The 25,933-nt window shown below is 35.6% G+C and overlaps 2 protein-coding genes and 1 non-coding gene across 3 annotated transcripts; all 3 read left to right on the forward strand.

Annotated features, from left to right (window-relative positions):
- Nucleotides 1-1,271: 1,271 nt before the first annotated feature.
- On the forward strand, nucleotides 1,272-14,444 carry LOC107764904 (amino acid permease 6-like). Its single transcript, XM_075231048.1, has 7 exons — nucleotides 1,272-1,526; nucleotides 1,623-1,856; nucleotides 2,323-2,416; nucleotides 2,567-2,781; nucleotides 3,394-3,539; nucleotides 12,967-13,194; nucleotides 13,878-14,444. Exons 1-7 carry the CDS (start codon nucleotides 1,403-1,405, stop codon nucleotides 14,310-14,312), a joined length of 1,476 nt encoding a protein of 491 aa, XP_075087149.1. The 5' UTR covers nucleotides 1,272-1,402; the 3' UTR covers nucleotides 14,313-14,444.
- Nucleotides 14,445-16,231: 1,787 nt separating this feature from the next.
- On the forward strand, nucleotides 16,232-16,304 carry TRNAE-CUC (transfer RNA glutamic acid (anticodon CUC)). The gene has a single exon. It is a non-coding gene; the product is annotated as a tRNA-Glu (tRNA).
- Nucleotides 16,305-17,823: 1,519 nt separating this feature from the next.
- On the forward strand, nucleotides 17,824-19,185 carry LOC142169767 (uncharacterized). The gene has a single exon (XM_075231672.1). It carries the CDS (start codon nucleotides 17,824-17,826, stop codon nucleotides 19,183-19,185), a length of 1,362 nt encoding a protein of 453 aa, XP_075087773.1.
- Nucleotides 19,186-25,933: the final 6,748 nt, after the last annotated feature.

The raw sequence follows: 25,933 nt of genomic DNA on the forward strand, positions 1-25,933 counted from the left end.
TTTTATACTATTTAATTTTAACGTATGATAGTGTATCAGTTATAATATTTATCGTGTTATCAATTAATGTTTATCATATAAATTTATCTGCAATTATCTTACGAGTAACTTGATTGCGTAAATAATTTTACACAACCTGCACATAGAACTTAAAGTAGTATGCATGCAAAGGCGGAGGCACACTATGGGTTGAGGGGTTACCGGAAACTTCGACAAAAATTTTATATATACTTGCAAATATCTTCAAAAAATAGTCAGATATTAGTATAGGTTCTATACTAATCTTTATGAGAAATGATAAATTAAGGGTGTCCGCTACCGCCGAATACTAGATCCGCCTTTGGATGCATGTATCCGTTGAAGTTCTTGTGTGCATAATAGACCTGATTATCGTCTAATATCATCATTAAGACCAAAAAAAGAACAAATGAAAGGGGTATTTCAATTCCTTTGGGTTAACTAAGAGAAAAGAAATGGGAAGAATATTTGGTACAAGAGAGGAATATTTGTTCAACTAGAATTGAAACAGTGAGATGGAAGGTGGTGTTGTCGACTAGGGAATTATCATAAGGTCACGTAACTCATCTTTTGGCAATGAGAAATTGAAAAAGGAAACAACATAATCTTTATCAAAGAACAAACTGACTCAAAAGTATGAGAACGACTGAAGAGAGTGATCAGCTAATTAGCTCTCTCCAGATTTCATTGTTCGGCAAATTGCTATTCAACGACTGACTAACACACTCGTTGCATTTTCATTGGTTAGGACCAAATGCAATAGCAAATTGTGGGGGTCATCTTGGTTTTGATTTATCTTATTATGTTATATGGATATACACGATGTCGAGTTGTCGACGTAAAAAATTATTACACCATAGTGTATTTTAACTTATTACAGTATTATTTAGTTGATTTTTTGATGTCGCCAAACAAGATTACCGTTATTGAAAATCGATAGTTTGACGGGTAAAAAAGTTATATACAGTACACAAAAATAAAACCCAATTTGATTTTTGAGGGGTAAAGGAATAAAATTTTCCACCAGATCACCGTCCTTTTATTTTATAAAGATTATTCGAGTTTGAAAAATCAATGCCATCACTCTTGACCTAAAACCATTATAATACCACCCAAATTTCAAACTCCCCGCTTCTGAATCTATTTTTTATTTGGTTCGTTCTAAAAAGAATGATTTTTTTTTAAATTTAGATAGAGCAAGAGACCCATAATTTAATCATTTTTAACTGATAATTCACTTATTGTTCTCATTTGTTCCCCCTTTTCCCTTCTTTTTATACTCTCCATCTTCCTTACTTCTTAACCATTCTCTATTTCCTAACTCAAAAGATTTCAAAGTATTACACTCTTACAAAACCGCATATATATATATATATATATATATATGGCATCGTCAGAATTTCAGAAGAACACCAATATGTACGTAGAACATTCAGCACAAGGAGGAGTACTAGAAAGTGGAGAAGTTCATAAAAACATTGACGATGATGGGCGCGAGAAAAGAACTGGTATTCTAAAATGTTGAACCATTTCTCGATTTCTGCTTGTCATTCTTGATCGAATATCATTGTACTAATCTTCTCTGTATCGTTTTAACTTTGAAGGTACGGTGCTAACAGCGAGTGCACATATAATAACTGCTGTGATAGGGTCAGGGGTGCTATCTTTAGCATGGGCAATGGCTCAGTTAGGGTGGGTGGCTGGTCCTGTTATTCTCTTTGTCTTCTCTTTCATTACTTACTTCACTTCAACACTTCTCGCCGATTGTTATCGCTCTCCTGGCCCTGTCTCCGGCAAGAGAAACTACAGTTACATGGAGGTTGTCCGCTCTCACTTAGGTAATAAATTATTTACAATTTAAGTTACATAAAGTGACAGCGAAATCTATGACTTGTGGTTGTGGGGGTTCTGAGTTGAGTGTTAGTTCAAAAATACATATCTAACTCTATTTTTATTTATTTTATATTGTATAAGTGTAGCCCGACATCTCGCGTTTACGCGAGGTCGTACTCTAAGAGACAGTGATGTAGGCAGTGTACTTGATGCAAGCATCTGTATGTATATAAAAATTTGAATCGAAAGCTTAGAAGGCATTTTGTAACATTTTAAAGAACCAAGAAAGAAGCTCTGTAATGTACTTGGTAAATTGTAGCTAAGTTTTTTGGCCAAGTTTTTTTTTTTTTGTGGGGCGGGGGTTTCATTTTTAACAAAAGTATAATACATTGAAATATGGACAGAATTAATTATTTATGCAAAAACTTGAAGTACTAAAGGAATTTTGTCTTCTCTTTGTGTTTTTAACAGGAGGTATTAAGGTGCAACTGTGTGGAATAGCCCAGTATGGTAACCTCGTAGGAATTACCATTGGATACACAATTACTGCATCTATCAGTATGGTGTAAGTTTAATTAAGTCTTTTTTTAAAAGAAAATATTTCAAATCTTTTTGTTATAATGACTTTAGTAGTTTATTTAGCATTTATGGCAATAATTACTACTATAGTACTAATTAATTCGTTCTTCATATTTTGAATTTTTGGGTGATTCAGGGCAGTAGTAAGGTCAAATTGTTTCCACAAAAAGGGGCACCAAGCCAGCTGCTCAGTATCAAATTACCCTTATATGATTATCTTTGCAGCTATACAAATAGTTCTTAGCCAAATACCAAACTTCCATAAGCTTTCATGGCTATCCATTCTTGCTGCAGTTATGTCTTTTGCTTACTCTCTTATTGGTCTTGGACTTTCCATTGCCAAAGTTGCAGGTACTACTCTCACATGTATACGTGTTTGTTTGGTCGGGAAACAAGTTATCTCATAATTAGCTATCTCGGGATTAATTATCATATTCTTCCATAGGAAATAAAAAAATATTATAATCCCGAAATTAATTATATCATGATTTATCCCAACCAAACGTGTGATAAACTTATCTCCTGGGATTAATTATCCATTATATATCCCTCGTACCAAACGAGCTCTGAATAAATATTTCTACAACTACAACAACAAGCTCAGTAATTTTTCACAAGTGGGGTTTGAAGAGGATAAGATTATGTAGCGTTACCCCTATCCTGAAAGGGCAGAGAGACCGTTTCTGATAGACCCTCGGTTGGAGAAGACCCCTGAATAAATATTTATATAATTAGATTACTTATTAAGTAAATATTAGTAAATCTATTTATAACATTCGTTGATAATTTAATAAAAAATACTACTAGTAATTAACCTGCTTTATATGTTAAAAGTAAGTGACTGTTATAAAATAAAGACTGTAAAGTAAAGACAACTATAGAGAGTGATTAATTTTGTATTATTATTGTGGTCCGTGAAAACAGTACTAATTATCTGCAATTTATTTTTAAAAAACTTTGTAGGTGCAGGGCACCATGTAAAGACAAGCCTAACAGGGGTACAAGTAGGGGTGGACGTGTCAGGTTCAGAGAAACTTTGGAGAAGCTTCCAATCCATTGGAGATATTGCCTTTGCTTATGCTTTTGCCACCATTCTCATTGAAATACAGGCAAGAACTAATTCCTTCTTCCAGTTAATCTTTCTCCTTCTTCATCTTCTCTGTCATCTTCTCTGCATCGAACGATCGAACTGGTAATTTTTTTTCTTTTATTCCTTTTTTTTTGTATATGTATAATCGCGATCAATGATGTGTCAAGTATGTGTGAAATTTCAAAAATGATCATTATAAGTTGATTCAGTGTCGGAGAAGTAGCGTATTTTTGTGATGCTGTTATTCAGAACTTTTTGGTAAGTGTAGCCTGTGGTATATCTGAATATACTGTAGCTTTCAGACAATATTCAGCCACATGTCGGCCAATTTTATCACACGAGTATATGTTGAGAAAAGAGTTCAATTAGGTTCTATATGCAACAAGGGGACGTTTGGTTGCCGGTTAGAGTTATGCATGGTATTAGTTATATATGTATTAGTTATGCAGGAATAAGTAATGCATGGATTAGTTATGCATGTATTTAGTTATGCAAGGTTGAGTTATGCAAGAATTTGTTATGCGGGGATTAGTTATACGGTAGTTATATAAGGATTAGTAATATAAATGTAATGTGAGTGTTATTTATTATTAGCTTACTTTATTTTATTAAAATTGTTAGTATAGTTTAAATATATATTTTTAAACAAAAAAATACAAGTTTGAATAAAGGGTATTCTTATCATTTTGTGTTTTAATACAAGTATTACTAATACATGTATAAGTTATTCCACCTTCTACCATGCATAAATAATACATAGATTCCCTCATAACTTATACATGTATTAGTTATGCGGAAAAGAAAAACATGAACCAAACATTGTATTAGCAATGCTACATTTTATGTGGAAAAGCGGAAAAAACAACCAAATATTGTATAACTTATGCTAGCTTCTATGTGGAGATTATTTTTTTCCCCTTCTTTTTAACCAAATAATGTATAAAGTTATCCTAATTTTAATACATGAATAATTCCTATCTAACCGACTACCAAACGACCCCTAAGTTTTAAAGAATATTTACGGTCATTTGTAAAATAATTATAAGTAACTTTATGATATTGATAAGCATTATGTTATAACTTTATAAAAATGATAATATTTTACCGCATGTTAACTTACACTAGTAATTAATATAAAGAATTTTCACATTTTCTATGTATATAACTTATACTTCGTTAAAAATAGTTGATAAGGCGGATTTAGGGATCCCTTCCGCCGAAAAATTACACTGTATATATAGGACAATCTGGTTTTTACTTCTATATATTAAGTTTTGAATTCCCTTGATACAGCCCAAAAGTGTACCTTAGTGGTTAAGGGGTTCAAAACCTTTGTAAGATAATATGTTCAATTTCTACTAATTATAATTTTTTTAACTTTTTTTCTTTTTGAACCCCTTTCGCCAAAATACTGCCTGCGCCACCGAGTACGTAAATCCATGTGCTGCACTAAGTTGATAAGAACCCGAGAATATCTAAGCTTGTTGTCCATCTCCGGATAGAGAACGTGTTTGTTCTTTTCTTTTTTTTCCCCATAGGTTTCTCGTTGCCATGCAACATGTGGTGAGAGTATTTAGGGGCTTAGTCAAAATTTAAAATTTATAAGGAGACCTAGAGTCAAGATTTAAAGTTTATGAGTTTGGAATTTTAATTTTTTTAAGTTATTGACTTCTAAATTAATAATTTATATATATATTTAATAAATTTTATATAAATATAAAATTTGAACAAAAATTATTAAAGTTTTGCCGAACCCTTAAAAAAAGAACTAGCTCCGCCTCCGTTTATAAGTTTAAGAACTTATCCTTAAATTTATAACTTTTTAGTTATGAAGCTCCAAGTTAGATATTTAATAATTTTTAAATACAAAAACAGGATTCATCTGAATCTGTAACTGATATTGGAGCTCCGCCCTATGTATATTATTCTTTAGGACCACGATTTTGAACAGAAAGTTCAAAACTTTTTTTGGGGAAAGAAGTGAAAGCCAACTCTTCTTCTTAACAACCATATCATTTCATATGTTGTCAATATATCACCAGGTGTCAGATTTTAATTACTACATGGCCCACGTCTTTAACTTTTAATGATAAGATGTAAATTCAACGGGTCAAATTGATTTCAGCAGTTGCAGTCTGTCTACTTTCATGATAATAACAACAATAATAAACCACAAAAACGTTTTTGTACGGCACGAACTCGTTTGGCGTTATATCCTAAAACCAAATCTTTTGGCGATTTGATAAATGACTAAACGCCACTTCCCCTACTGTATATGTACACATATATTGGTAGTATAAGAAAAGTATAAATTATAATGAATTTTTTGTTATTCCCGGTCAATATTGCTGTATTTGTAAATATTAATTCTGCAAAATATAAGTTAACGTAATGAAACAATAATAATAAATTCGAGCCCACTGAATTCACAGTGTTTCCTTAAGGAATTTAATCCCCTCCTAGTACCCAAGGTAATGGATTATTTCCTCCCAGGATAGAACGAATAACACACTGGTGTAGCGGTACTTCAAACCCCAGTGTTTCGGCGAACACAAAGTTCGGTAGCAAATCACACTTACAGTTGCTTTGTTTGAAGTTAAAAAACAATGCAGAACGAAGGAGTATATACTCAGAAAAACGTATGGAAGTTCTGAGAGGAAGGAGTGCAATGTATAGCCAATTTGTTGAGCGAATTGTATGTTGAGTTGAGTATTTCTTCAACATTTGCTGCTCATATATATATAGCAGCCAAGAAGGAGTGCAAGACCAAACGTCCACCCTTCATGGTGGATCAAGCATTACATATTTGTGGAGCAAGCACTTCATATTTGTGGAGCAAGCACTTCATGGTGGGAAGACCATTATCCGGCTGCCAAATTATCAATACACGGATTGGAAAATATCCGTTTACAAATACGGATAATCTTACGTTAATATTTACTATTAACAAATAAATTTGGTCCAAAAAATTAATCAATCAATCGATCATTTGACCAAATCCAAATCCGAATCCGAATCCGAATCCGAATCCGAATCCGAAGCCGAAGCCGAAGCCGAAGCCGTAGCCGTAGCCGAAGCCGAGCCGAGCGAGCGACGACGACGACGGCGCGAGGCTTGCTTTCTTCTTAACTCTTTAAGAGCTACAAGAAGAGCAATTATATATATACCCACCAAAAATGTCTTCCACTTCCAATATGGGACAATGTCTCATTGTTAAGAGGGGAAAACTTAAAATTTTATTCAAAATTTCATTTTCCCTCCATTTCTCATTCATCCTCATTTTAAGAATATTACATCTTAAAAATAAAACCTCAACAATCCCCCACATGAATGGGGAATGGCTATATCACGGAAGTATGCATGAAAAACTGTGTGATTTACAAGCAAGGATTAATTGCATCTGGATAAGTAGGTTTCCCTTTGAACTTTCCGTAGTAAACTTATGTCGGATATACTCGGTCAATCGGTAGATTTGATATCTTTGAACCGTCGATCTTTGGTGTATACCTAGACAACCATAAGTCACACAATCAACCCTTAACCGTCTTTGGTTCTCATTGTTGTGTTCGTTTCAGCCATGAACACCGCCTGGTTTCATAAGTGCGTAGAGAACTGGCCTTACAAAGTTCTCCTTGAAGCGGCTCACACTTCACACTTAAATAGGTGATTCCTAAACGTGCCATCCTGTAGATACACTATTTGATATACCCCGTATCAAATTTAGAAATCATTAAAAAGCCTTAATGCTTTATCCTTGGTACCGAACATTGTCTCATCACGAGAATGGACTAAAATTTTATTTGACAATGTTGAACCGTCATTAATGACTTTGTTTGATCTCTTTGAACCTAGATCTTGGGATCTCCAGTCTTCTAGGTAGAGTTACCGCCACAATGACTTGTTCTCGGCCATAGCCCCATTCCCCTTGATGATTTCTCAACTACCTCTCTAGTTAGGCCTTTTGTAAGTGGATCCGACACATTATCACTTGACTTTACATAGTCAATTGTGATAATTCCTCTAGAGAGTAATTGCCTAACGGTTTTATGTCTTCGTCGTATATGACGAGATTTACCGTTATACATGACGCTCCCAGCCCTTCCAATTGCCGCTTGACTATCACAATGTATGCATATTGGTGCCAACGGTTTGGGCCAAAATGGAATGTCTTCCAAGAAATTCCGGAGCCATTCAGCTTCTTCACCGGCTTTATCTAAGGCTATGAATTCAGCCTCCATTGTAGAGCGGGCAATACATGTTTGTTTGGACGACTTCCAAGATACCGCTCCTCCACCAATAGTGAATACATATCCACTCGTGGACTTAGAATCAGTTGAACCGGTGATCCAATTTGCATCACAGTATCCCTCAATCACCGCAGGGAAATTACTGTAGTGCAATTCAAAGTTCTGGGTATGTTCTAAATATCCCAAAACTCGTTTCATTGCCATCCAATGAGATTGGCCTGGATTGCTCGTATATCGACTCAGTTTACTTATAGCACAAGCTATGTCTGGTCGTGTACAATTCATGATATACATTAAGCATCCCAATACACGAGCATAATCCAATTGTGATATGCTTTGGCCTTTGTTCTTTGCTAATGCAAGATTCACGTCAATTGGAGTCTTTGCAACTTTAAAGCCCAAGTGCTTGAATTTTTCAAGTACTGTCTTAATATAATGAGATTGTGACAATGCCAGACCTTGAGGAGTCTTATTGATCTTAATTCCCAGAATTAAATCAGCAACTCCCAAGTCTTTCATATCAAACTTGCTATTGAGCATACGCTTAGTAGCATTTATGTTGGCAATGTCATTACTCATTATCAACATATCATCCACATATAGGCAAACAATGACTATGTTATTTGGAACATGTTTAATGTACACGCATTTATCACATTCATTTATCTTAAAACCATTTGACAACATTGTTTGGTCAAATTTCGCATGCCATTGTTTGGGTGCTTGTTTTAGTCCGTAAAGAGACTTAACAAGTCTACATACCTTCTTTTCTTTACCTGGAACCACAAACCCTTCAGGTTGTTCCATGTAAATTTCTTCCTCCAACTCTCCATTTAAGAAGGCCGCCTTAACATCCATTTGATGAATTTCAAGACCATACACTGCAGCTAATGCTACTAACATCCGTATGGACGTAATTCTTGTAACTGGAGAGTATGTATCAAAGTAGTCTAGACCTTCTCGTTGTCTATACCCTTTGACTACGAGCCTTGCCTTGAATTTATCAATAGTGCCATCATCTTTGATTTTTCTCTTAAAAATCTATTTAGAACCCAAAGGTTTATTTCCAGGAGGAAGATCAACCAATTCCTATGTATGGTTGTTCAATATGGATTCTATTTCACTATTGACTGCCTCTTTCCAAAACAATGATTCCGAAGAAGTCATAGCTTCTTTAAATGTTTGAGGCTCATTCTCCAATAAGAAAGTCACAAAATCTGGTTCAAATGAAGTAGACGTTCTTTGACGTTTACTACGTCTTGGATTCTCCTGATTACATGTACTTTCTTTTGTTTCTTCCCGAGGTCGTTTAGATCCTTCACCAAACGACTCACATTCCTTTTTATACGGATATATATTTTCAAAAAACTCAGCATTATCTGATTCTATAACCGTATTATTATGAATGTCGGGATTTTCTGATTTATGAACCAGAAATCGATATGCTTTACTATTTGTCGCATATCCTATGAAAACACAATCAACGGTTTTCGGTCCTATCTTTACCCTTTTGGGTTTAGGAACTTGCACTTTTGCCAAACACCCCCACACTTTAAAATAATTCAAGTTGGGCTTCCTTCCTTTCCATTGTTCATAAAGAATGGATTGTGTTTTGCTATGGGGCACTCGATTTAATATTCGATTAGCCGTAAGAATGGCTTCCCCCACAAGTTCTGTGGCAAACCAGAACTTATCAACAACGCATTCATCATCTCCTTTAATGTGCGATTCTTTCTTTCCGCAATCCCATTAGATTGGGGCGTGTAAGGGGCTGTTGTTTGATGAATAATTCCATATTCTAAACATATTTCTTCAAAAGGAGATTCATATTCACCACCCCTATCACTTCTTATCATTTTTACTTTCTTGTTAAGTTGCGTTTCAACTTCATTTTTGTATTGCCTGAATGCGTCTATTGCTTCATCTTTACTATTCAGTAAGTAAACATAGCAATATCGAGTACCATCGTCAATAAAAGTTATGAAATACTTCTTTCCACCGCGAGATGGTATTGACTTCATGTCACAAATATCTGTGTGAATTAAGTCTAAAGGATTTGAATTCCTTTCAACTGACTTATAAGGATGTTTAACATACTTAGATTCCACACATATTTGACATTTTGATTTTTCGCATTCAAACTTGGGCAGTACTTCCAAGTTAATCATTTTCCGCAAGGTTTTATAATTGACATGACCCAAACGTACATGCCATAAATCATTTGACTCAAGTAAGTAAGAAGAAGCTGAAATATTATTATTATTTTCAACAACCATTACATTTAGATTGAAAAGGCCCTCGGTGAGGTAACCTTTTCCCACAAATATTTCATTCTTACTAATTACAACCTTGTTGGATACAAAAATGCACTTAAAACCGTGCTTAACAAGAAGTCCAGTAGAGACTAAATTCTTTCTCATTTCGGGAACATGAAGGACATTGTTCAAAGTCATGACCTTGCCAGAAGTCATTTTTAGAAATACCTTCCCATATCCTTCAACTTTTGCTGTTGAAGCATTTCCCATATAAACTGTCTCTCCGGGTTCAGCAAGAGCATAGGTAGCAAAAGCCTCTCTAACTGCACAAACATGGCGAGTGGCTCCTGAATCAAACCACCACAGTTTAGGATTTCCCACCAAGTTACATTCAGAGAGCATGGCACACAAGTTATCAACATCATCATGGTTTACTACCATGTTTGCTTGACCCCTTTTCTTGTCTTTCTTCGGAGTACGACACTCCGTAGATTTGTGTCCGATTTTCCCACAGTTGTAGCAGTTTCCACTGAACCGCTTCTTGCTTGGGTTGTATTTCGGACCAGAAGCCTTCTTCCTCTTTTTGTTAGCTTCAACAATATTTGCTTCCATTATTGTTGAATTTCCACGGCCTCTCCTTTCAGCAGCTTTATTGTCCTCTTCGATTCTCAACCGAACAATGAGATCTTCAAGGGACATTTCCTTTCGTTTGTGTTTCAAATAATTTTTGAAGTCCTTCCACAACGGAGGTAACTTCTCAATCATTGCTGCTACTTGGAATGCTTCGTTGATTACAAGACCTTCAACAAGTAGATCATGAATAATCACTTGCAATTCCTGGACTTGAGTAATAACAGACTTGCTATCTATCATTTTGTAGTCCAGAAATTTTGCGGCAACGAATTTCTTCATCCCGACATCTTCAGTCTTATATTTCTTTTCAAGCGCATTCCACAATTCTTTGGATGTCTCCATGCTACTGTATACATTATACAGATTATCATCCAGTCCGCTAAGAATATAATTCTTACATAAAAAATCAGAATGCTTCCACGCTTCAATCACGAGAAAGCGTTCATTATCTGGAGTTTTATCCGGCAGATCAGGAACATCTTCCTTGATGAACTTCTGTAGACATAACGTAGTTAAGTAGAAGAACATCTTCTGCTGCCAGCGTTTGAAATCAATCCCGGAAAATTTTCCGGGTTTTTCTGCCGGTGCCAACGCCGGTGTTCGGCTTGTCGTTGCGTTGGCAGTCGCCATCGGAACAGCTTGGTTTTCGTTTTCAGTCATCATCTTTTAGTTGCTTTGTTTGACACAAACAAACGTTTAATACACGTTTTCAAACTGGAGTAAAAATCACGTAGATTTTAATATCCAACAAAACGCTACGAAGGCTTAACTCTCCAAAACGGGAGTACACAAACCACAAAGGTTTTAGTTTGCAGAATAATAAGAATAACACAAGTACAGAAATAAATATTAAATTCCTTAAGATTTTTATTCCCGGTCAATATTGCTGTATTTGTAAATATTAATTCTGCAAAATATAAGTTAACGTAATGAAACAATAATAATAAATTCGAGCCCACTGAATTCACAGTGTTTCCTTAAGGAATTTAATCCCCTCCTAGTACCCAAGGTAATGGATTATTTCCTCCCAGGATAGAACGAATAACACACTGGTGTAGCGGTACTTCAAACCCCAGTGTTTCGGCGAACACAAAGTTCGGTAGCAAATCACACTTACAGTTGCTTTGTTTGAAGTTAAAAAACAATGCAGAACGAAGGAGTATATACTCAGAAAAACGTATGGAAGTTCTGAGAGGAAGGAGTGCAATGTATAGCCAATTTGTTGAGCGAATTGTATGTTGAGTTGAGTATCTTTCTTCAACATTTGCTGCTCATATATATATAGCAGCCAAGAAGGAGTGCAAGACCAAACGTCCACCCTTCATGGTGGATCAAGCATTACATATTTGTGGAGCAAGCACTTCATATTTGTGGAGCAAGCACTTCATGGTGGGAAGACCATTATCCGGCTGCCAAATTATCAATACACGGATTGGAAAATATCCGTTTACAAATACGGATAATCTTACGTTAATATTTACTATTAACAAATAAATTTGGTGGCCGTAGCCGAAGCCGAGCCGAGCGAGCGACGACGACGACGGCGCGAGGCTTGCTTTCTTCTTAACTCTTTAAGAGCTACAAGAAGAGCAATTATATATATACACACCAAAAATGTCTTCCACTTCCAATATGGGACAATGTCTCATTGTTAAGAGGGGAAACTTAAAATTTTACTCAAAATTTCATTTTTCCTCCATTTCCCATTCACCCTCATTTTAAGAATATTACATCTTAAAAAATTAAAACCTCAACAATCCCCCACATGAATGGGGAATGGCTATATCACGGAAGTATTCATGGAAAAACTGTGTGATTTACAAGCAAGGATTAATTATAAGATTTTTTGGTTATTTGATTGAGGTTATTTTATACCAATAAGTTCATAAATTATGATAATTTTCTCACTCATTAATTAATATATTTGCTTTACTTTTTAATTTTAATTTTATCCTTTTTATTTAGAAATTAAGATATATATCAACAACATAATGAATTTCTTTTACAATCTTCTTTGAAATTGCATGAACACAAAAGCATTCATGCATCGATTTTTTTTTAGTGTAATTCAACATATTATATTAAGTTATTTTCTCCATTTAATGTTTCGCTGTGATATTTATGCACTGGTAGGGGTCTAGATCTAACAGCCATCACAACTGTAACGACCTTTGAAGGGGAAAAACCTATATATGGATGAAAATTTTAAACTGTCACAGAGATTTTACGAAATTGGGGTCTTTTCTGGGATATGATTGTGCAATATATTATATCTGAGAAATAATTGCTTAACCAACTTGGCAATTTGCAGGATACATTGAGATCACCACCTGCAGAGAACAAGGTTATGAAAAGAGCATCACTTGTCGGAGTGTTTACCACAACCTTATTCTATGTACTATGTGGTACCATTGGCTATGCAGCCTTTGGAAACGATGCTCCTGGAAATTTCCTCACTGGATTTGGTTTCTATGAACCCTTTTGGCTAATTGACTTCGCTAACGTTTGCATCGCCGTCCACCTGGTTGGAGCTTACCAGGTAAAAGTTAGAGTCAACTATATAAATCATATATATTCATTCCGTGCTATTAAGACTCATTTCATTCTAGTACTAGTAGATATATAATTTGTCTACTGTGACATAATATTTCATCTATAACACAATTTCGAAGACATTGATGTACTATTGTCCACTATAATGATATGATTTTACTATATATTTAGGAAGTGTAAAGACTTAATTTAACACTCTATGTGTAACTTAAGTTGTTTTAGCAAGTTGTCTGTTTTATTTTTCAAGAAACAAAACCTGTTTAGAATTCAAGTTATATAAAATATAGAGAATATTACATTATCACGGCAAGTTAATTAGTTATATATCAATTTCTTTCACTATTTTCTTATCATATTAAACTTGATATTAAGAGTTACATGATGCATTACGTTTGAGCCCTGTTATCAATGATTACTCAATGACTTGCAACAATTTCACTTATTATTATTATTATTATTATTATTATTATTATTATTATTATTATTATTATTTAGGTATCATATTGATTTTTATGTTTAATTACTAAATTCACTATCACTGTACAGAACTACACTTATTATAAACATTTACCTATTATTATCTTTTACGTCACCTACGAGTGAAAACTTTTCTTTTACACAATGTATAAATGTTAAACTCATCGCTCAAATATACATTGTCTTTCTCAGGTTTTCTGCCAACCAATATATGGCTTTGTGGAGGGTCGTTGTAGTGAACGATGGCCAGACAACAAATTCATCACTTCTCAACATGCCATAAACATTCCATTTTCTGGTCATGTTTACTATGTAAACTTTTTCAGGTTGTTGTGGAGGACAGCATATGTTATAGTAACAGCAGTAATTGCCATGATATTTCCATTCTTCAATCACTTCTTGGGCTTAATTGGGGCAGCTTCTTTTTATCCATTAACTGTCTACTTGCCTATAGAAATGCACATTGCTCAGAGGAAAATTCCAAAGTATTCATTCACTTGGATATGGCTGCAAATACTAAGCTGGGGTTGCTTAATTGTGTCACTTGTTGCAGCAGCTGGATCCATACAGGGTCTTTCTCAGGATCTCAAGGCATACAAGCCTTTCAAATCTCAAGCTCATGAATGAGTTTTAGACCAGTTTATAACTAAATTTATAGTAATATTTTCAATAAGAAGTTTGTTGAAACAGAGTGATTGTATGTAACTCTTGCAAATTTTGTACGGCACGTTATATGGCATCACGCTACTTGAACACCGAGCAGCACTGGGTCCAAAGATGATTAATTAGATCTCCTTTGCCTGAAAATAACACTGTGCGGCATAAGTGAACCTTTTTTATGTAAATTATATCGATTGTTGAATCCCATTAACATAAACAAGGGCGTTCAGAAATGTTTTAAGTTATGAGTTTTTTTTTTGTAAAGCCGCCTTGTGGTGGCGGGGGATTGACATTCCTACATTGTATATTAATTTCCAAAAAAAATAAATACATAAAAGAGGGGACATGTTGCGTAACATCCTAAATACATACAGGTATATGGCTTTGACTTCAAGCTTGACATTTAGCATTTTTTGAACCTCTGTTTTCAATCTTTCCTCCACCCCTGCTTGGCAAAAGCTGCAGAGGCTTAAAACGGTAGGCCTCATCTGAATATAAAGCTTATTGTCTTACCTCAGTATAATAATACTGAAAACAGATCAAGCAAGTACCATGAACAAGCAGTGCAGGATCTCCTGCAAAGGGAGTTCAAAAAACACAAATTGTAGCTAGTGAGAATTGAACCAATAAGCTTTCAAAGATTTTGAACCCGCTTGACCACTAAGCTACACTTTTGGGTTGTGTCAAGGGCGTTCAAAACTTAATATATAGAGGTAAAAAACAGATTTTGCCTTATATATACCGTGTAATTTTTCGGCGAAGGGGGTTCAGGTACACCTTCCACCCCTAAATCCGCCCCAGTGCACAAGCATATACACTTTTATTGAAAATATGATCAAGAAAAATTAAATGAATCGACTAAAATCCATATTGTGGAAAAATCAGTGCTTACAGGAAAGTAATTTCCGTTTTGAAAATCAGAAAGAAAATACTTCATTCTAGCTAGGTGATATTGCAAATAATGCAATGAAATGTTGCATAAACTCTTTGGATTAAACGAAATGAGAGTAATATAAGCTATTTTATTTAGACTTGATGGAGCATTTTACGATTAATTTACAGTGGATTCTTCCACTTGAACACATTACAACTAGTATTTGTTAGATATTTCTAAATCAGAACCGTAGCTAATTATCCTAGCAATGATCCAAGGGACAGAGATACTTGTTATTGTGGCAGTTTTCTACTTGAGTTCTGTTGGAATCTATACTGTTCGATGAAGATTTATATTTTGGTTAAAAAATCCTTAAGAATAATTAAATTAAGCTACAATTGCTTGAGATGTAAAATCTGCAGCATGGCTTATACTTGATTCATAATAACCTCATTTTGCTTGGATTCAGTGGCGGACCCAGGATTTTATACAAGCGGGTTCAATCTTAGAAGTACATAACTTTAGTCGTAAAATAATAGTTGTCAAGTAGGTTCAAATAAAATATTTAAACAAAATTTATGCAGCTTTAATCGTAATTTATACATATACACAGTATTATTTTTTGACGAAGCGGGCATATGCGTCCGCCACTGCTTGCACTAATGTTGCTTGAATGAGACTTATGGACAAGACTATCGCCAGAGGATGATGTATTGTACTTAATATGGGTTCAGTCAAACTCAATAAATTCGACTTATAATGCGTATATTTATTAAGAAGTCTAACTATATATTTGTAACAAATATTATATTTTAAACCTAGTAATTCAATTGGTCGCCGAACCTCTAAAATTTAAATCTTAAATCTGTACGTGTCGCCGGGTCTAGTTTTACACTCTTTCGTTTAGTTTAACACGCGCTTATTATTTTGATGCGTGTGTCGGGTTTGGTCAAGTTTTTTCTCGTATCTTAATATTAATATAATATCTACTAATCGTCAAATCCTTCAACAATCCGTTGTAGTCTAGTTGGTCAGGATACTCGGCTCTCACCCGAGAGACCCGGGTTCAAGTCCCGGCAACGGAATATATTTTATTCTTTTCTTCCAAAATTCTTGTTATGTCATGAAGAAGTCGTCGTCCTTTCTTTGTTTTACGTTTTTGTATGCTATTAATGAACTTCCTTTTTGTGTCATGAAGAAGATCGATCTTATGTAGGTTGAGTCAAAATCTTGTTGAGACGTTCAACCACTCAAATAACAAATGGCTTTTTGCATATAGGGCCATTCGTAAGGATTTGCCCAATTAACCAGAAAAAAGTTGTTTCAGATTCAATCAGTTGGGTTTGTCTTAGACGGATACCGAAATTACACGTGAAATTCAGACGTTGCAACTTTGGTAGAAGCGAACATGTAATTGAACGCTAGAAATATTTCGAGAAATTAAGTTAAAGTCAACTTTCGGTCAATGCTTTAAAAAGTACATATTTAGTGGTTGGTGGGCTTCAAATGATCACCAACAAAAACTTGTCGAAGTGAAAACCCCTTCCCGTTGTAATGAAAGTCACCAACTTAAGACATAAGCCTATTTAATCGATCACTCATAACTTAAGATATAAGCCTATGAGTTAAACTCATTGACATTGTTCAGGTTAAAAGATAACGATATTTGTTGAAGGAAAATAACAACTGTATATACATAACAACTGTATATAAGAAACAAATACATACATAATTCGGAGAACCAATATTATGGAGACGGGCATTAGTTATGTAATGTTTCTTTTTGTTCATCTAATCATAATCTTACACCTTATCCAACTTCTAAACATTGTACGTTAAAAATGTTATGCATAAATATATATGAGATAAGAGAAGTCATAATAGTATATTCTTCAACTTTTAATCATAATCATAAAAATTGGACGAAGTGAATAATACTAGTAATTATAATTACATAAATTAGGACGGAGAGAGTAATGTTAGGGCAAACCATGAGAAATAAATCTCCTCCTTTTTTGTGTACCTATTCGGAGCTAGCTCGCTAGCCTGACTACTTTTGATTTTTGTTGTGTAGGACTGTTGGATATCACAGAATTGGGCCCATTTTTATTTTAGGCCCAAATTGTAGTTAGCCCAGTTTTGTTTTGTATTTATTACCATGTATATGTAGACCCGGACCACGGTTGTATATAGGTGGGTTACTCATATATTTTTAGTTAGTCAGAAATATTGAACACAAAATTGAATAAAATTTTCTCTCTCTTCGTCTATCTTCTCTCATGGCAGATGGGGTTTTCTATGCATTTGTTCCCTAATTTCTGCTCAATTTTCATCCTAACATGGTAAAATTTGGGGATTTCTAGGCGATTCGCTTTCATCTCTTCAAGTATTGATGTATGAAGGCCTTACTTCTTCAGGTTGCGAAGAAGATCAGTACAATTTTATTTTCAGTGCACATAATCGCATATTAGGGTTTTCTGAGTTCGATTTTTTTTGCTGTGTTGGTTGATATTTGACTCATCGGTTCTTATTTCTCGACAAAGTTTCTACATTTGCTATTTTCTCCTGCTGTTATTCAACATCTCTGTTGTAATGAGTAATAATATGGAAAATACTGAGTTGCATGCAAATATACCGTCAAATTTTGATGGTTTCACTGCATTTACCCTAGATCCATCTCATCCTTTATACATACATCCTTCTGATAGTCTTGGTGTTCAGCTGGTTACAGTTCCTTTCAATGGAACTAGTTTTGTTATATGGCGCAGTAGTATGCTAACATCTCTCTCAACTAAGAACAAAGTAGGACTAATCACTGGCAAAGTAGCCCAACCTGCACTTGATTCTCCCTATTTTCCTTTCTGGGAAAGGTGCAACAATATGGTCAAGGCCTGGATTACTAACTCACTAATTAGAGAGATTGCTATAAGTGTTATGTGTCTTAGTACTGCCAAGGAAGTATGGATGGACATAAATGAAAGGTTTGGGCAGTCTAATGGGTCTAAGTATATTCAATTCCAACGGGAGATCAGTTCTACCTTTCAAGGGTCTTCTGATATAGTCACCTACTTTACTAAGATTAGAAGTCTGTGGGATGAATTGAAATCTGTATATGTTGGGCCCACATGTTCATGTGGTGCCTTGCCAAAGTTCATTGAAGATCAATATCTCTTTCAGTTCCTAAGTGGACTGAATGATTCCTACTCAACAGCTAAAAGTAGCATCTTTATGATGTCCCTATACCCTTCAATCAGTAAGGCTTATTCTCTTCTACAAGAAGATGAGAGTCAGAAAGAGACTCATCCTGTCTCTCCTAGGTTTTCAACTGATTCAGCATCTTTCTCTGTCCCATCAACTCAACTTCACCCTAATAAACAATACACTCAGAGAGTCACTTTTGAATCCAAGAAGCCTTCAGCATCTGCTACTGTGTCTTGCAAGTATTATAAGAAAAGTGGCCACACCATAGAGAAGTGTTACAGACTTCATGGATTTCCTCCTGATTTCAAGTTCGCAAAGAACAAGAGATCTGCTTCATGTGTCCAAATGGAGAAATCATCTTACTCTCCTGCTGTTTTCAAAACATCTGAGGCTCCAGTTCATGGGTTCAACAAAGAACAGTACAACCATCTCATGGCCTTACTCCAACAGACACATATTTCTCCCAACTATACTCCTGCTAGTGCTGCTGCAGACCGTGGTGGATATGCTCATTTTGCAAGTGTGTCATATCTTCCAGTAGAGAAAATGCATTCTTTAGCTCATTCTTTGTCTGCATCTTTTAATTCAGTTAGAAAACCTTGGATCCTGGATTCTGGTGCAACAAACCACATGACTCGATACAAATATTTTCTTCACAATATTCAACCTTTAACTTCTCTTTTCTTAATAACCTTGCCAAATGGATATAAAGTGAAAGTCATTTCTATTGGTTCTATGTACCTTAGACATGATAATTCTGCATAATGTCCTTTTAGTCCCTTCTTTTCAATTCAACCTTCTTTCTGTACACAAACTTCTAACTCAATTACAGTATATGGCCATATTTATTAGTTTTTCTTGTTCTTTACAGGGCCCTTCTCTGAATAGGCCATTGAAAATTGGTAAAGAGGCTCATTGATTGTATTTTCTACTGCCAGACATACCTTTACTTTCTGTCCATGATTCTTCTGTTGATTCTAGTAATGCTTGTAATATTTCTGTTGATCCCTTACCCCTATTGTCCCTCTTGTATTCCAATTTCTACTATTAATAAAATGGATTTTGTCTGGCATAAAAGGTTAGGGCATATGCCCTACAATAGAATGACTTCAATTCCTTTCCTTTCTGATAAAATCACATCTAAACAACATTTCTTATGTACTATTTGCCCCATGGCTAGGCAACAAAGATTGCCATTCTCAGACAGTACTATCAAAACCACTGCCCTTTTCTAGTTAGTACATATTGACGTATGGGGACCTTACCATACTAAAACCTACAATGGTTTCAGTTATTTTCTCACTCTAGTTGATGATTTTACTAGAGTTACCTGGACTCATTTATTTTCCTGTAAAGCTAGTGCTTTGTCTATTCTGAAAACCTTCACTTCCATGGTTAAGGTTCACTTTAATTGCTCTATTCAATTCTTTAGATCAGACAATGCATATGAATTAGGCAGTAGTATTGAAGCAAAGACCTTCATTGCTGATAATAGCATCCTCCACCAGACCACTATACCACAGACCACTATACCACATACCCCCCAACAAAATGGAGTTGTTGAAAGAAAACATAAGCATTTGTTAGAAACTTCTAGAGCTTTATTGTTCCAGTCCAATCTTCCTACTAAATATTGGGGTGATTGTGTTCTCACTGCTAACTACCTAATTAATAGACTACCTTCTTCTATTTTAGGCAATGCATCTCTTTTTGAAAAACTACATGGCACACCACCCTCTTATGATCATTTGAGATCTTTTGGATGCCTTTGTTTTGCTACTACACCCAAACCTGGTAGAGATAAGTTTCACTCAAGGGAAATTGCATCTGTTTTTCTAGGATACCCATGTGACAAGAAAGGTTATAAACTACTTAACCTCTCCAACCATTCTATTTTTTTCTCAAGGGATGTACAATTTCATGAATCTATTTTTTCCTATTCTTCCTCTCTTTCTTCCTCTGTTTTCCCTGTATCTTTTTCGGATTCTATAGATATTCCTGCTTCATCCTATCCTATACTTTCTTCTTCTCCCACACATGGTTTCACATCTGAACCCACTCCTTATTTCACTCCTCCTACTATCTCTCCCCCCTCTCCTTCCATTTCTCCAATTTTCTCCTTTCCATCTACTTCTTCTCCTTTACCAGTTCCTTCTTCTCCCCTCCTTAGGAAGTCCACCATAGTTCATCAACCTCCTGCTCATTTGGCATATTATGTGTGCAATTCTGCCCTTCCTTCAGTTCCTCTCTCTACTCAACCCAAGTTTCCTCTACTAATGTGTCACTGCATGAACCTCAGTTTTACCAGCAAGCTGTTTCTCACCCTGTTTGGCAGCATGCCATGCTACAGGAATTCAAAGCTCTTGAGGCAAATAACACATGGGATATTATTCCTCTTCCTCTCAACAAGAAGCCTATCCCATGCAAATGGGTTTATAAGATCAAACAAAAATCTGATGGGACTGTGGAGAGATATAAAGCCAGGCTTGTAATAATGAGAGACACTCAAAAGGAGGGAATTGATTATTTTGAAACTTTCTCTCCTGTGGTCAAATTTACCACCATCAAGTGTCTCCTTTCTCTTGCTGCAAAAAAGGGATGGAATGTGCATCAACTTGATGTTAACAATGATTTCCTCTATGGTGATCTCCATGAGGAGGTTTACATGAAAGTCCCTCTAGGTTTATCTGTATCAGGTCCATCATCTTCTGATTCTTCTTCTCCTTTGGTTTGCAAACTCAAGAAATCACTTTATGGCCTCAAACAAACTTCCAGACAATGATTTTCTAAATTGTCTGAAGCATTGTCATCTAGAGGCTACATTTCAAGCAAGAATGATTATTCTCTTTTTACCAAGTATGTTAGCTCTTCCCTAACTGTATTAGCAGTTTATGTTGATAATATTTTGTTGGCTGGTGATCATATCACAGAATTGGATAGTTTGAAGACATTTCTGGATGCTCAGTTTAAGATTAAAGATTTGGGTGAGGTCCACTATTTTCTAGGTCTAGAAGTGTCTTCTCATCCTGAGGGTTTTCTGATGTGCCAACACAAATTCACTTCCGAGCTGCTGGCTGAATTTAATTGCACTCATTTTACCCCTGTAGTTACCCCTTTGGATCCTTCCATAAAATTAATCAGTGATATGGGTGCCCCTATATCTGATCCAAGCACTTTCAGAAGGCTTGTAGGGAAACTGAATTTTCTTCAGCGCACAAGACCTGACATTGTTTTTTCTGTCCAGCATCTGAGTCAGTTTCTTCAATCTCCCCAAGTTCCCCATATGTTAGTTTGAATTCATGTGCTGAGGTACCTTATGAATGCACCTGGTCAGGGCATTCTGTTGTCTAAGAATACTGACCTGTCTCTGGTAGCTTTTTCTGATTATGATTGGGCTGCCTGTGCCCAATCTAGAAGGTCTGTCACTGGGTATTTCATTACTCTTCGAGGATCCCCTATTTCTTGAAAAAGCAAAAAGCAACCAACCATTTCTCTTTCTTCTGCTGAGGCAGAATATAGGGCTCTAAGGAAGGTGGTTGTTGAAGTCTCTTGGTTGATCAGAGTGTTGGTTGATTTGGGCCTGACATTGTCTTCTCCTGTTCCTATATTTTGTGATAGTCAGGCTGCGCTCCATATTGCCAAGAATCCTGTGTTCCATGAGCGCACCAAATATATTGAAATTGATTGCCATTTTGTTCGTGATTGCTTAGCATCTGGATTGATTTCTTTACATCATGTTTTCTCATCTACTAATCTTGCTGACATTTTGACGAAGCCTCTTCCAGGTCCAGCTCATCACAATCTGTTGTGCAAGCTTGGAGTGCTTCCCCTTCGAGCTTGAGGGGGGGAGGGGGATGGGGTGTTGGATATCACAGAATTAGGCCCATTTTTATTTTAGGCCCAAATTGTAGTTAGCCCAGTTTTATTTTGTATTTGTTACCCTGTATATGTAGACCCGGTCCACGATTGTATATAGGTGGGTTACTCATATATTTTTAGTTAGTCAGAAATATTGAACACAAGATTGAATAAAATTTTCTCTCTCTTCGTCTATCTTCTCTCATGGCAGATAGGGTTTTCTATGCATTTATTCCCTGATTTCTGCTCAATCTTTATCCTAACAAGGACCTCATAAAAGAAAAATACTTTCTATTAGAAAATTCTCGAAATCTCATATATCCCACAACAACACTACGTATGCATGTTAGGTTTGCTATCTCAGTTGATCCTGTTGATAAGGTTCTGTACTTCCCTTTGAAGAAACCTCTTAGCTAGTTTTGCATTGTAAAAAGGCCAAAATAGACAACGACTCATAAATTTTATGTAGCAAAAAGAAGATAAGACGGAGAAAGTTACATCTTGTGTTGAGTGGAACAAAAATTCCAAATATAGAGAGAAAGATAATTGAGATGACAAACCACTAATTAAAAAAGAAAGAAAGAAAAAAGAAAGATAGACCACCCAAAGTTGTGGTGGAGTGGTAAGTTATCCGTTATCCTTAATCAGATGTCTCGAATTCGAACTCTGGATATAGAACTATCTTTTATAGCTAGCGTTTTACCTACTAGAGTAGAATTTCTTTGCACGAATCTGAATTAATCGAGTCTCAAGTAAGTATCATATATCGTGAAAAAAAAAAAAGAATGAACCGAAAGCTGTAGGGTTTTGTACATGGCTAGCTATATAAGATAGTGGCTCAATATTTAATCAGCGTCCTATTAAGAATGAGATCAAGTAAATCCATTGTTTTTTTATTCTAATTAAAAGGAACCCACACAGATGTAATCCACAAATGCAAATCGGTAGTAGTACTAATCTTGTGTCGAATCGATGATGACTAGAGTAATTGTGTCCATAATATCATTCTCATCATATAATTTTGTCTTGTCTAGTTGTCTTCACGCAAGAACCTGGACTGTTTGAGAATTGCAAAAGGGGAAAAAAATCATATGATTAAGACCTCTATACTTTACGTGATTTATTTAATATGAATATTTTTCATTCATATTTTTTTTTCAAGTCCTGTAGATTTTATCTCATTTAAAATATCGTGATCTTAAATAAATAAGAAAAAAAGTAAATAATATAAAGGTAAAATAGGTATTTAAAATATTCAATTGACATATGCACGGTAGAATGTCTATTTCTCAAAGTTGACGGGGACGCTTAATTTTTAAAGCAAAGTTAAGGGGTAAAACCTTAACAAAAAATAGTAATAGAGGCCTAAATTTTTATTGCACAATATTATTATTAATCAAAGATGATCCAGTTTGTGATCTGCATGCTTAGTGTACATCTCATCATAATCATATCAAATCCAATGTATATCCAAAAACCTAATAATAGACTATGAAAAGAAAGATTCACAGAGTTGAAAAGTTCTGCGTAAAAGGAAAGCAAATTGAGTTCGTATTGCAACCAAGATAAAAAAAAATATATAGTGCTCAACGTAAAAGTGTGTTTGACATTGTTAAAAAGGTGAAACATGTACTTCAAATTCAACCATAATCCTCAAGCTAGAGATGGCAGTGGGGCGGGGCGGGCTGTTACAGGCCAGGTTTAGATTCAACCCGTTCTGCCCCGCACCGCATGGCAAAATTTTTTATTTTCAACCCGTCCCACCTAATAAAAATCTTTCATTTTCTTCTATAAGCTCTCTGTTTCCTCAAAAAAATTTAGTTTTGTGCAACTCTAATTTACTGAAGTTTGCTAATTTAGGTCAATTACCAAATCTTCTTATCTATTTTTTGCTCATTGAACTGATATCTTAACTATGCTAATTATATATTATTATTTAATCTTAATAAAAAATCATACTTTCAGATTTGGCTACTAGATTACAACAATAATAACATACCCAGTATTATCCCACACCATGGGGTTTGGGAAGGGTAGTGTGTATGCAGACCTTACCCCTACCTTGTAAGGACAGAGAGGTTGTTTTCAATAGACCCTCGGCTCAGGAAAGCATAGCACCACATTAATGAAAAAATACACAAGAAGGGCCAAGAAGAATAGAAACAACAAGACAGTAAAGTGATCAACAATGAAAGAAAATAACGGCTACTCTTAAAAACCTACTACCAATAGAAAGCGAGACTGCATGCCAATACTACTGTTATGAACACTCTAGACTACCTACTCTACTATCCTAATCCTCGACCTCCATATCTTCCTATCAAGGGTGATGTCCTCGGTCAGCTGAAGTTGCGCTATGTCTTGCCTAATCACTTTTCCACCCTCTTCTTTGGCCTACCTCTATCTCTCCGTAGGCCCTGCAATGTCAACCTCTCATACCTCCTCACCGGAGCGTCTGTACTCCTCCTCTTTACATGACCAAACCACCTCTTCATAGATTTGGCTACTGGATTGACTTTGTTTTTTCTTATTGCTCTTTTAGTTAACAGCAACAGCTTTATTTCAAAACGAAAAAGGGAGGGAAAAAAACATGAATGAAAAAAAAAATTAAATAGGAAAAGAAAATTCAAATTTTTCCAGTTAATATTATAACCACGACCTTCAACTATTAAACATCCAAAATCTCATTTTAAAGAAAAGTATAAGAAGAAATGCTTCGACAGTCTATATACTCAGTGGCAAATTTGCTTGAAATGGAAGAACCCGCCTCACATGATTTTTAACTCGCAACCGCCCCGCAACCGCTTTTAGTTTTTAGAAGAATGTTCAGACCCGTCCCGCACCCAACCCGCATTCATCTGCACCCGCCCTGCCCCGCCCCGCCCCGCCCCGCATGATCTCAAATTCGCACCGCACCGCACCGTACCGCCACATTGCCATCCCTACTCAAGCACGACACAAAATACTTAAATCTAATCGTGCACCATATGAAAAATGGTATTGTATACGGTCAAAACCGAGTTTTCCCTTCTTGTGACTAATCAAGATTTGGGCATGATGGACCGAGGTTCGTCATTATAATATCGAGCTGTGATGTGAAGTTGGATTGTCGAGTTCGAGCCTCAAAGACCGATCAATACCGAAACCGGCCAAGGTCGAGCTCGAGATCCAGGGACCGATCAATACCGAGATCGAGTCAAGATCGAGCTCGAGACCCAGATACCGATCAACACCGAGACCGTCCAAGATCGAGACCAAGCCAAGAAACAAAAAATCTGTTATAGCCGTATTTGGGGAGAGAATCTCAGCTAAAATCACGACTTGAATCAAGGAAAAGCTTATTAATTAATCTATCATGGGATCCCCATTATATATTTTTTATTATATCCAAAGTAGAATTCCCCCACTATATTAAGAGTGGTTATCATTTGTAAAAGGGGCATTCACACATTCAGATTTACTGAGATTTACATAACATCTAGCTAATATTATCCTTTTTGATCTTTGATATTGATTCATCTTGTTCTCTTATCAGTCACTCTCTATTCAATTTGGGTTTGTATTTATTCTTTTTACAGTTAAAATTCGATATATCTTTACTTATTTTTTTTAATTTGTACCAAGTTATACCACGTATCCTTAGAACTACGTATAA

This window comes from Nicotiana tabacum, chromosome 15 (genome assembly GCF_000715075.1).
Source record: "Nicotiana tabacum cultivar K326 chromosome 15, ASM71507v2, whole genome shotgun sequence".
Lineage (NCBI taxonomy): Eukaryota > Viridiplantae > Streptophyta > Magnoliopsida > Solanales > Solanaceae > Nicotiana > Nicotiana tabacum.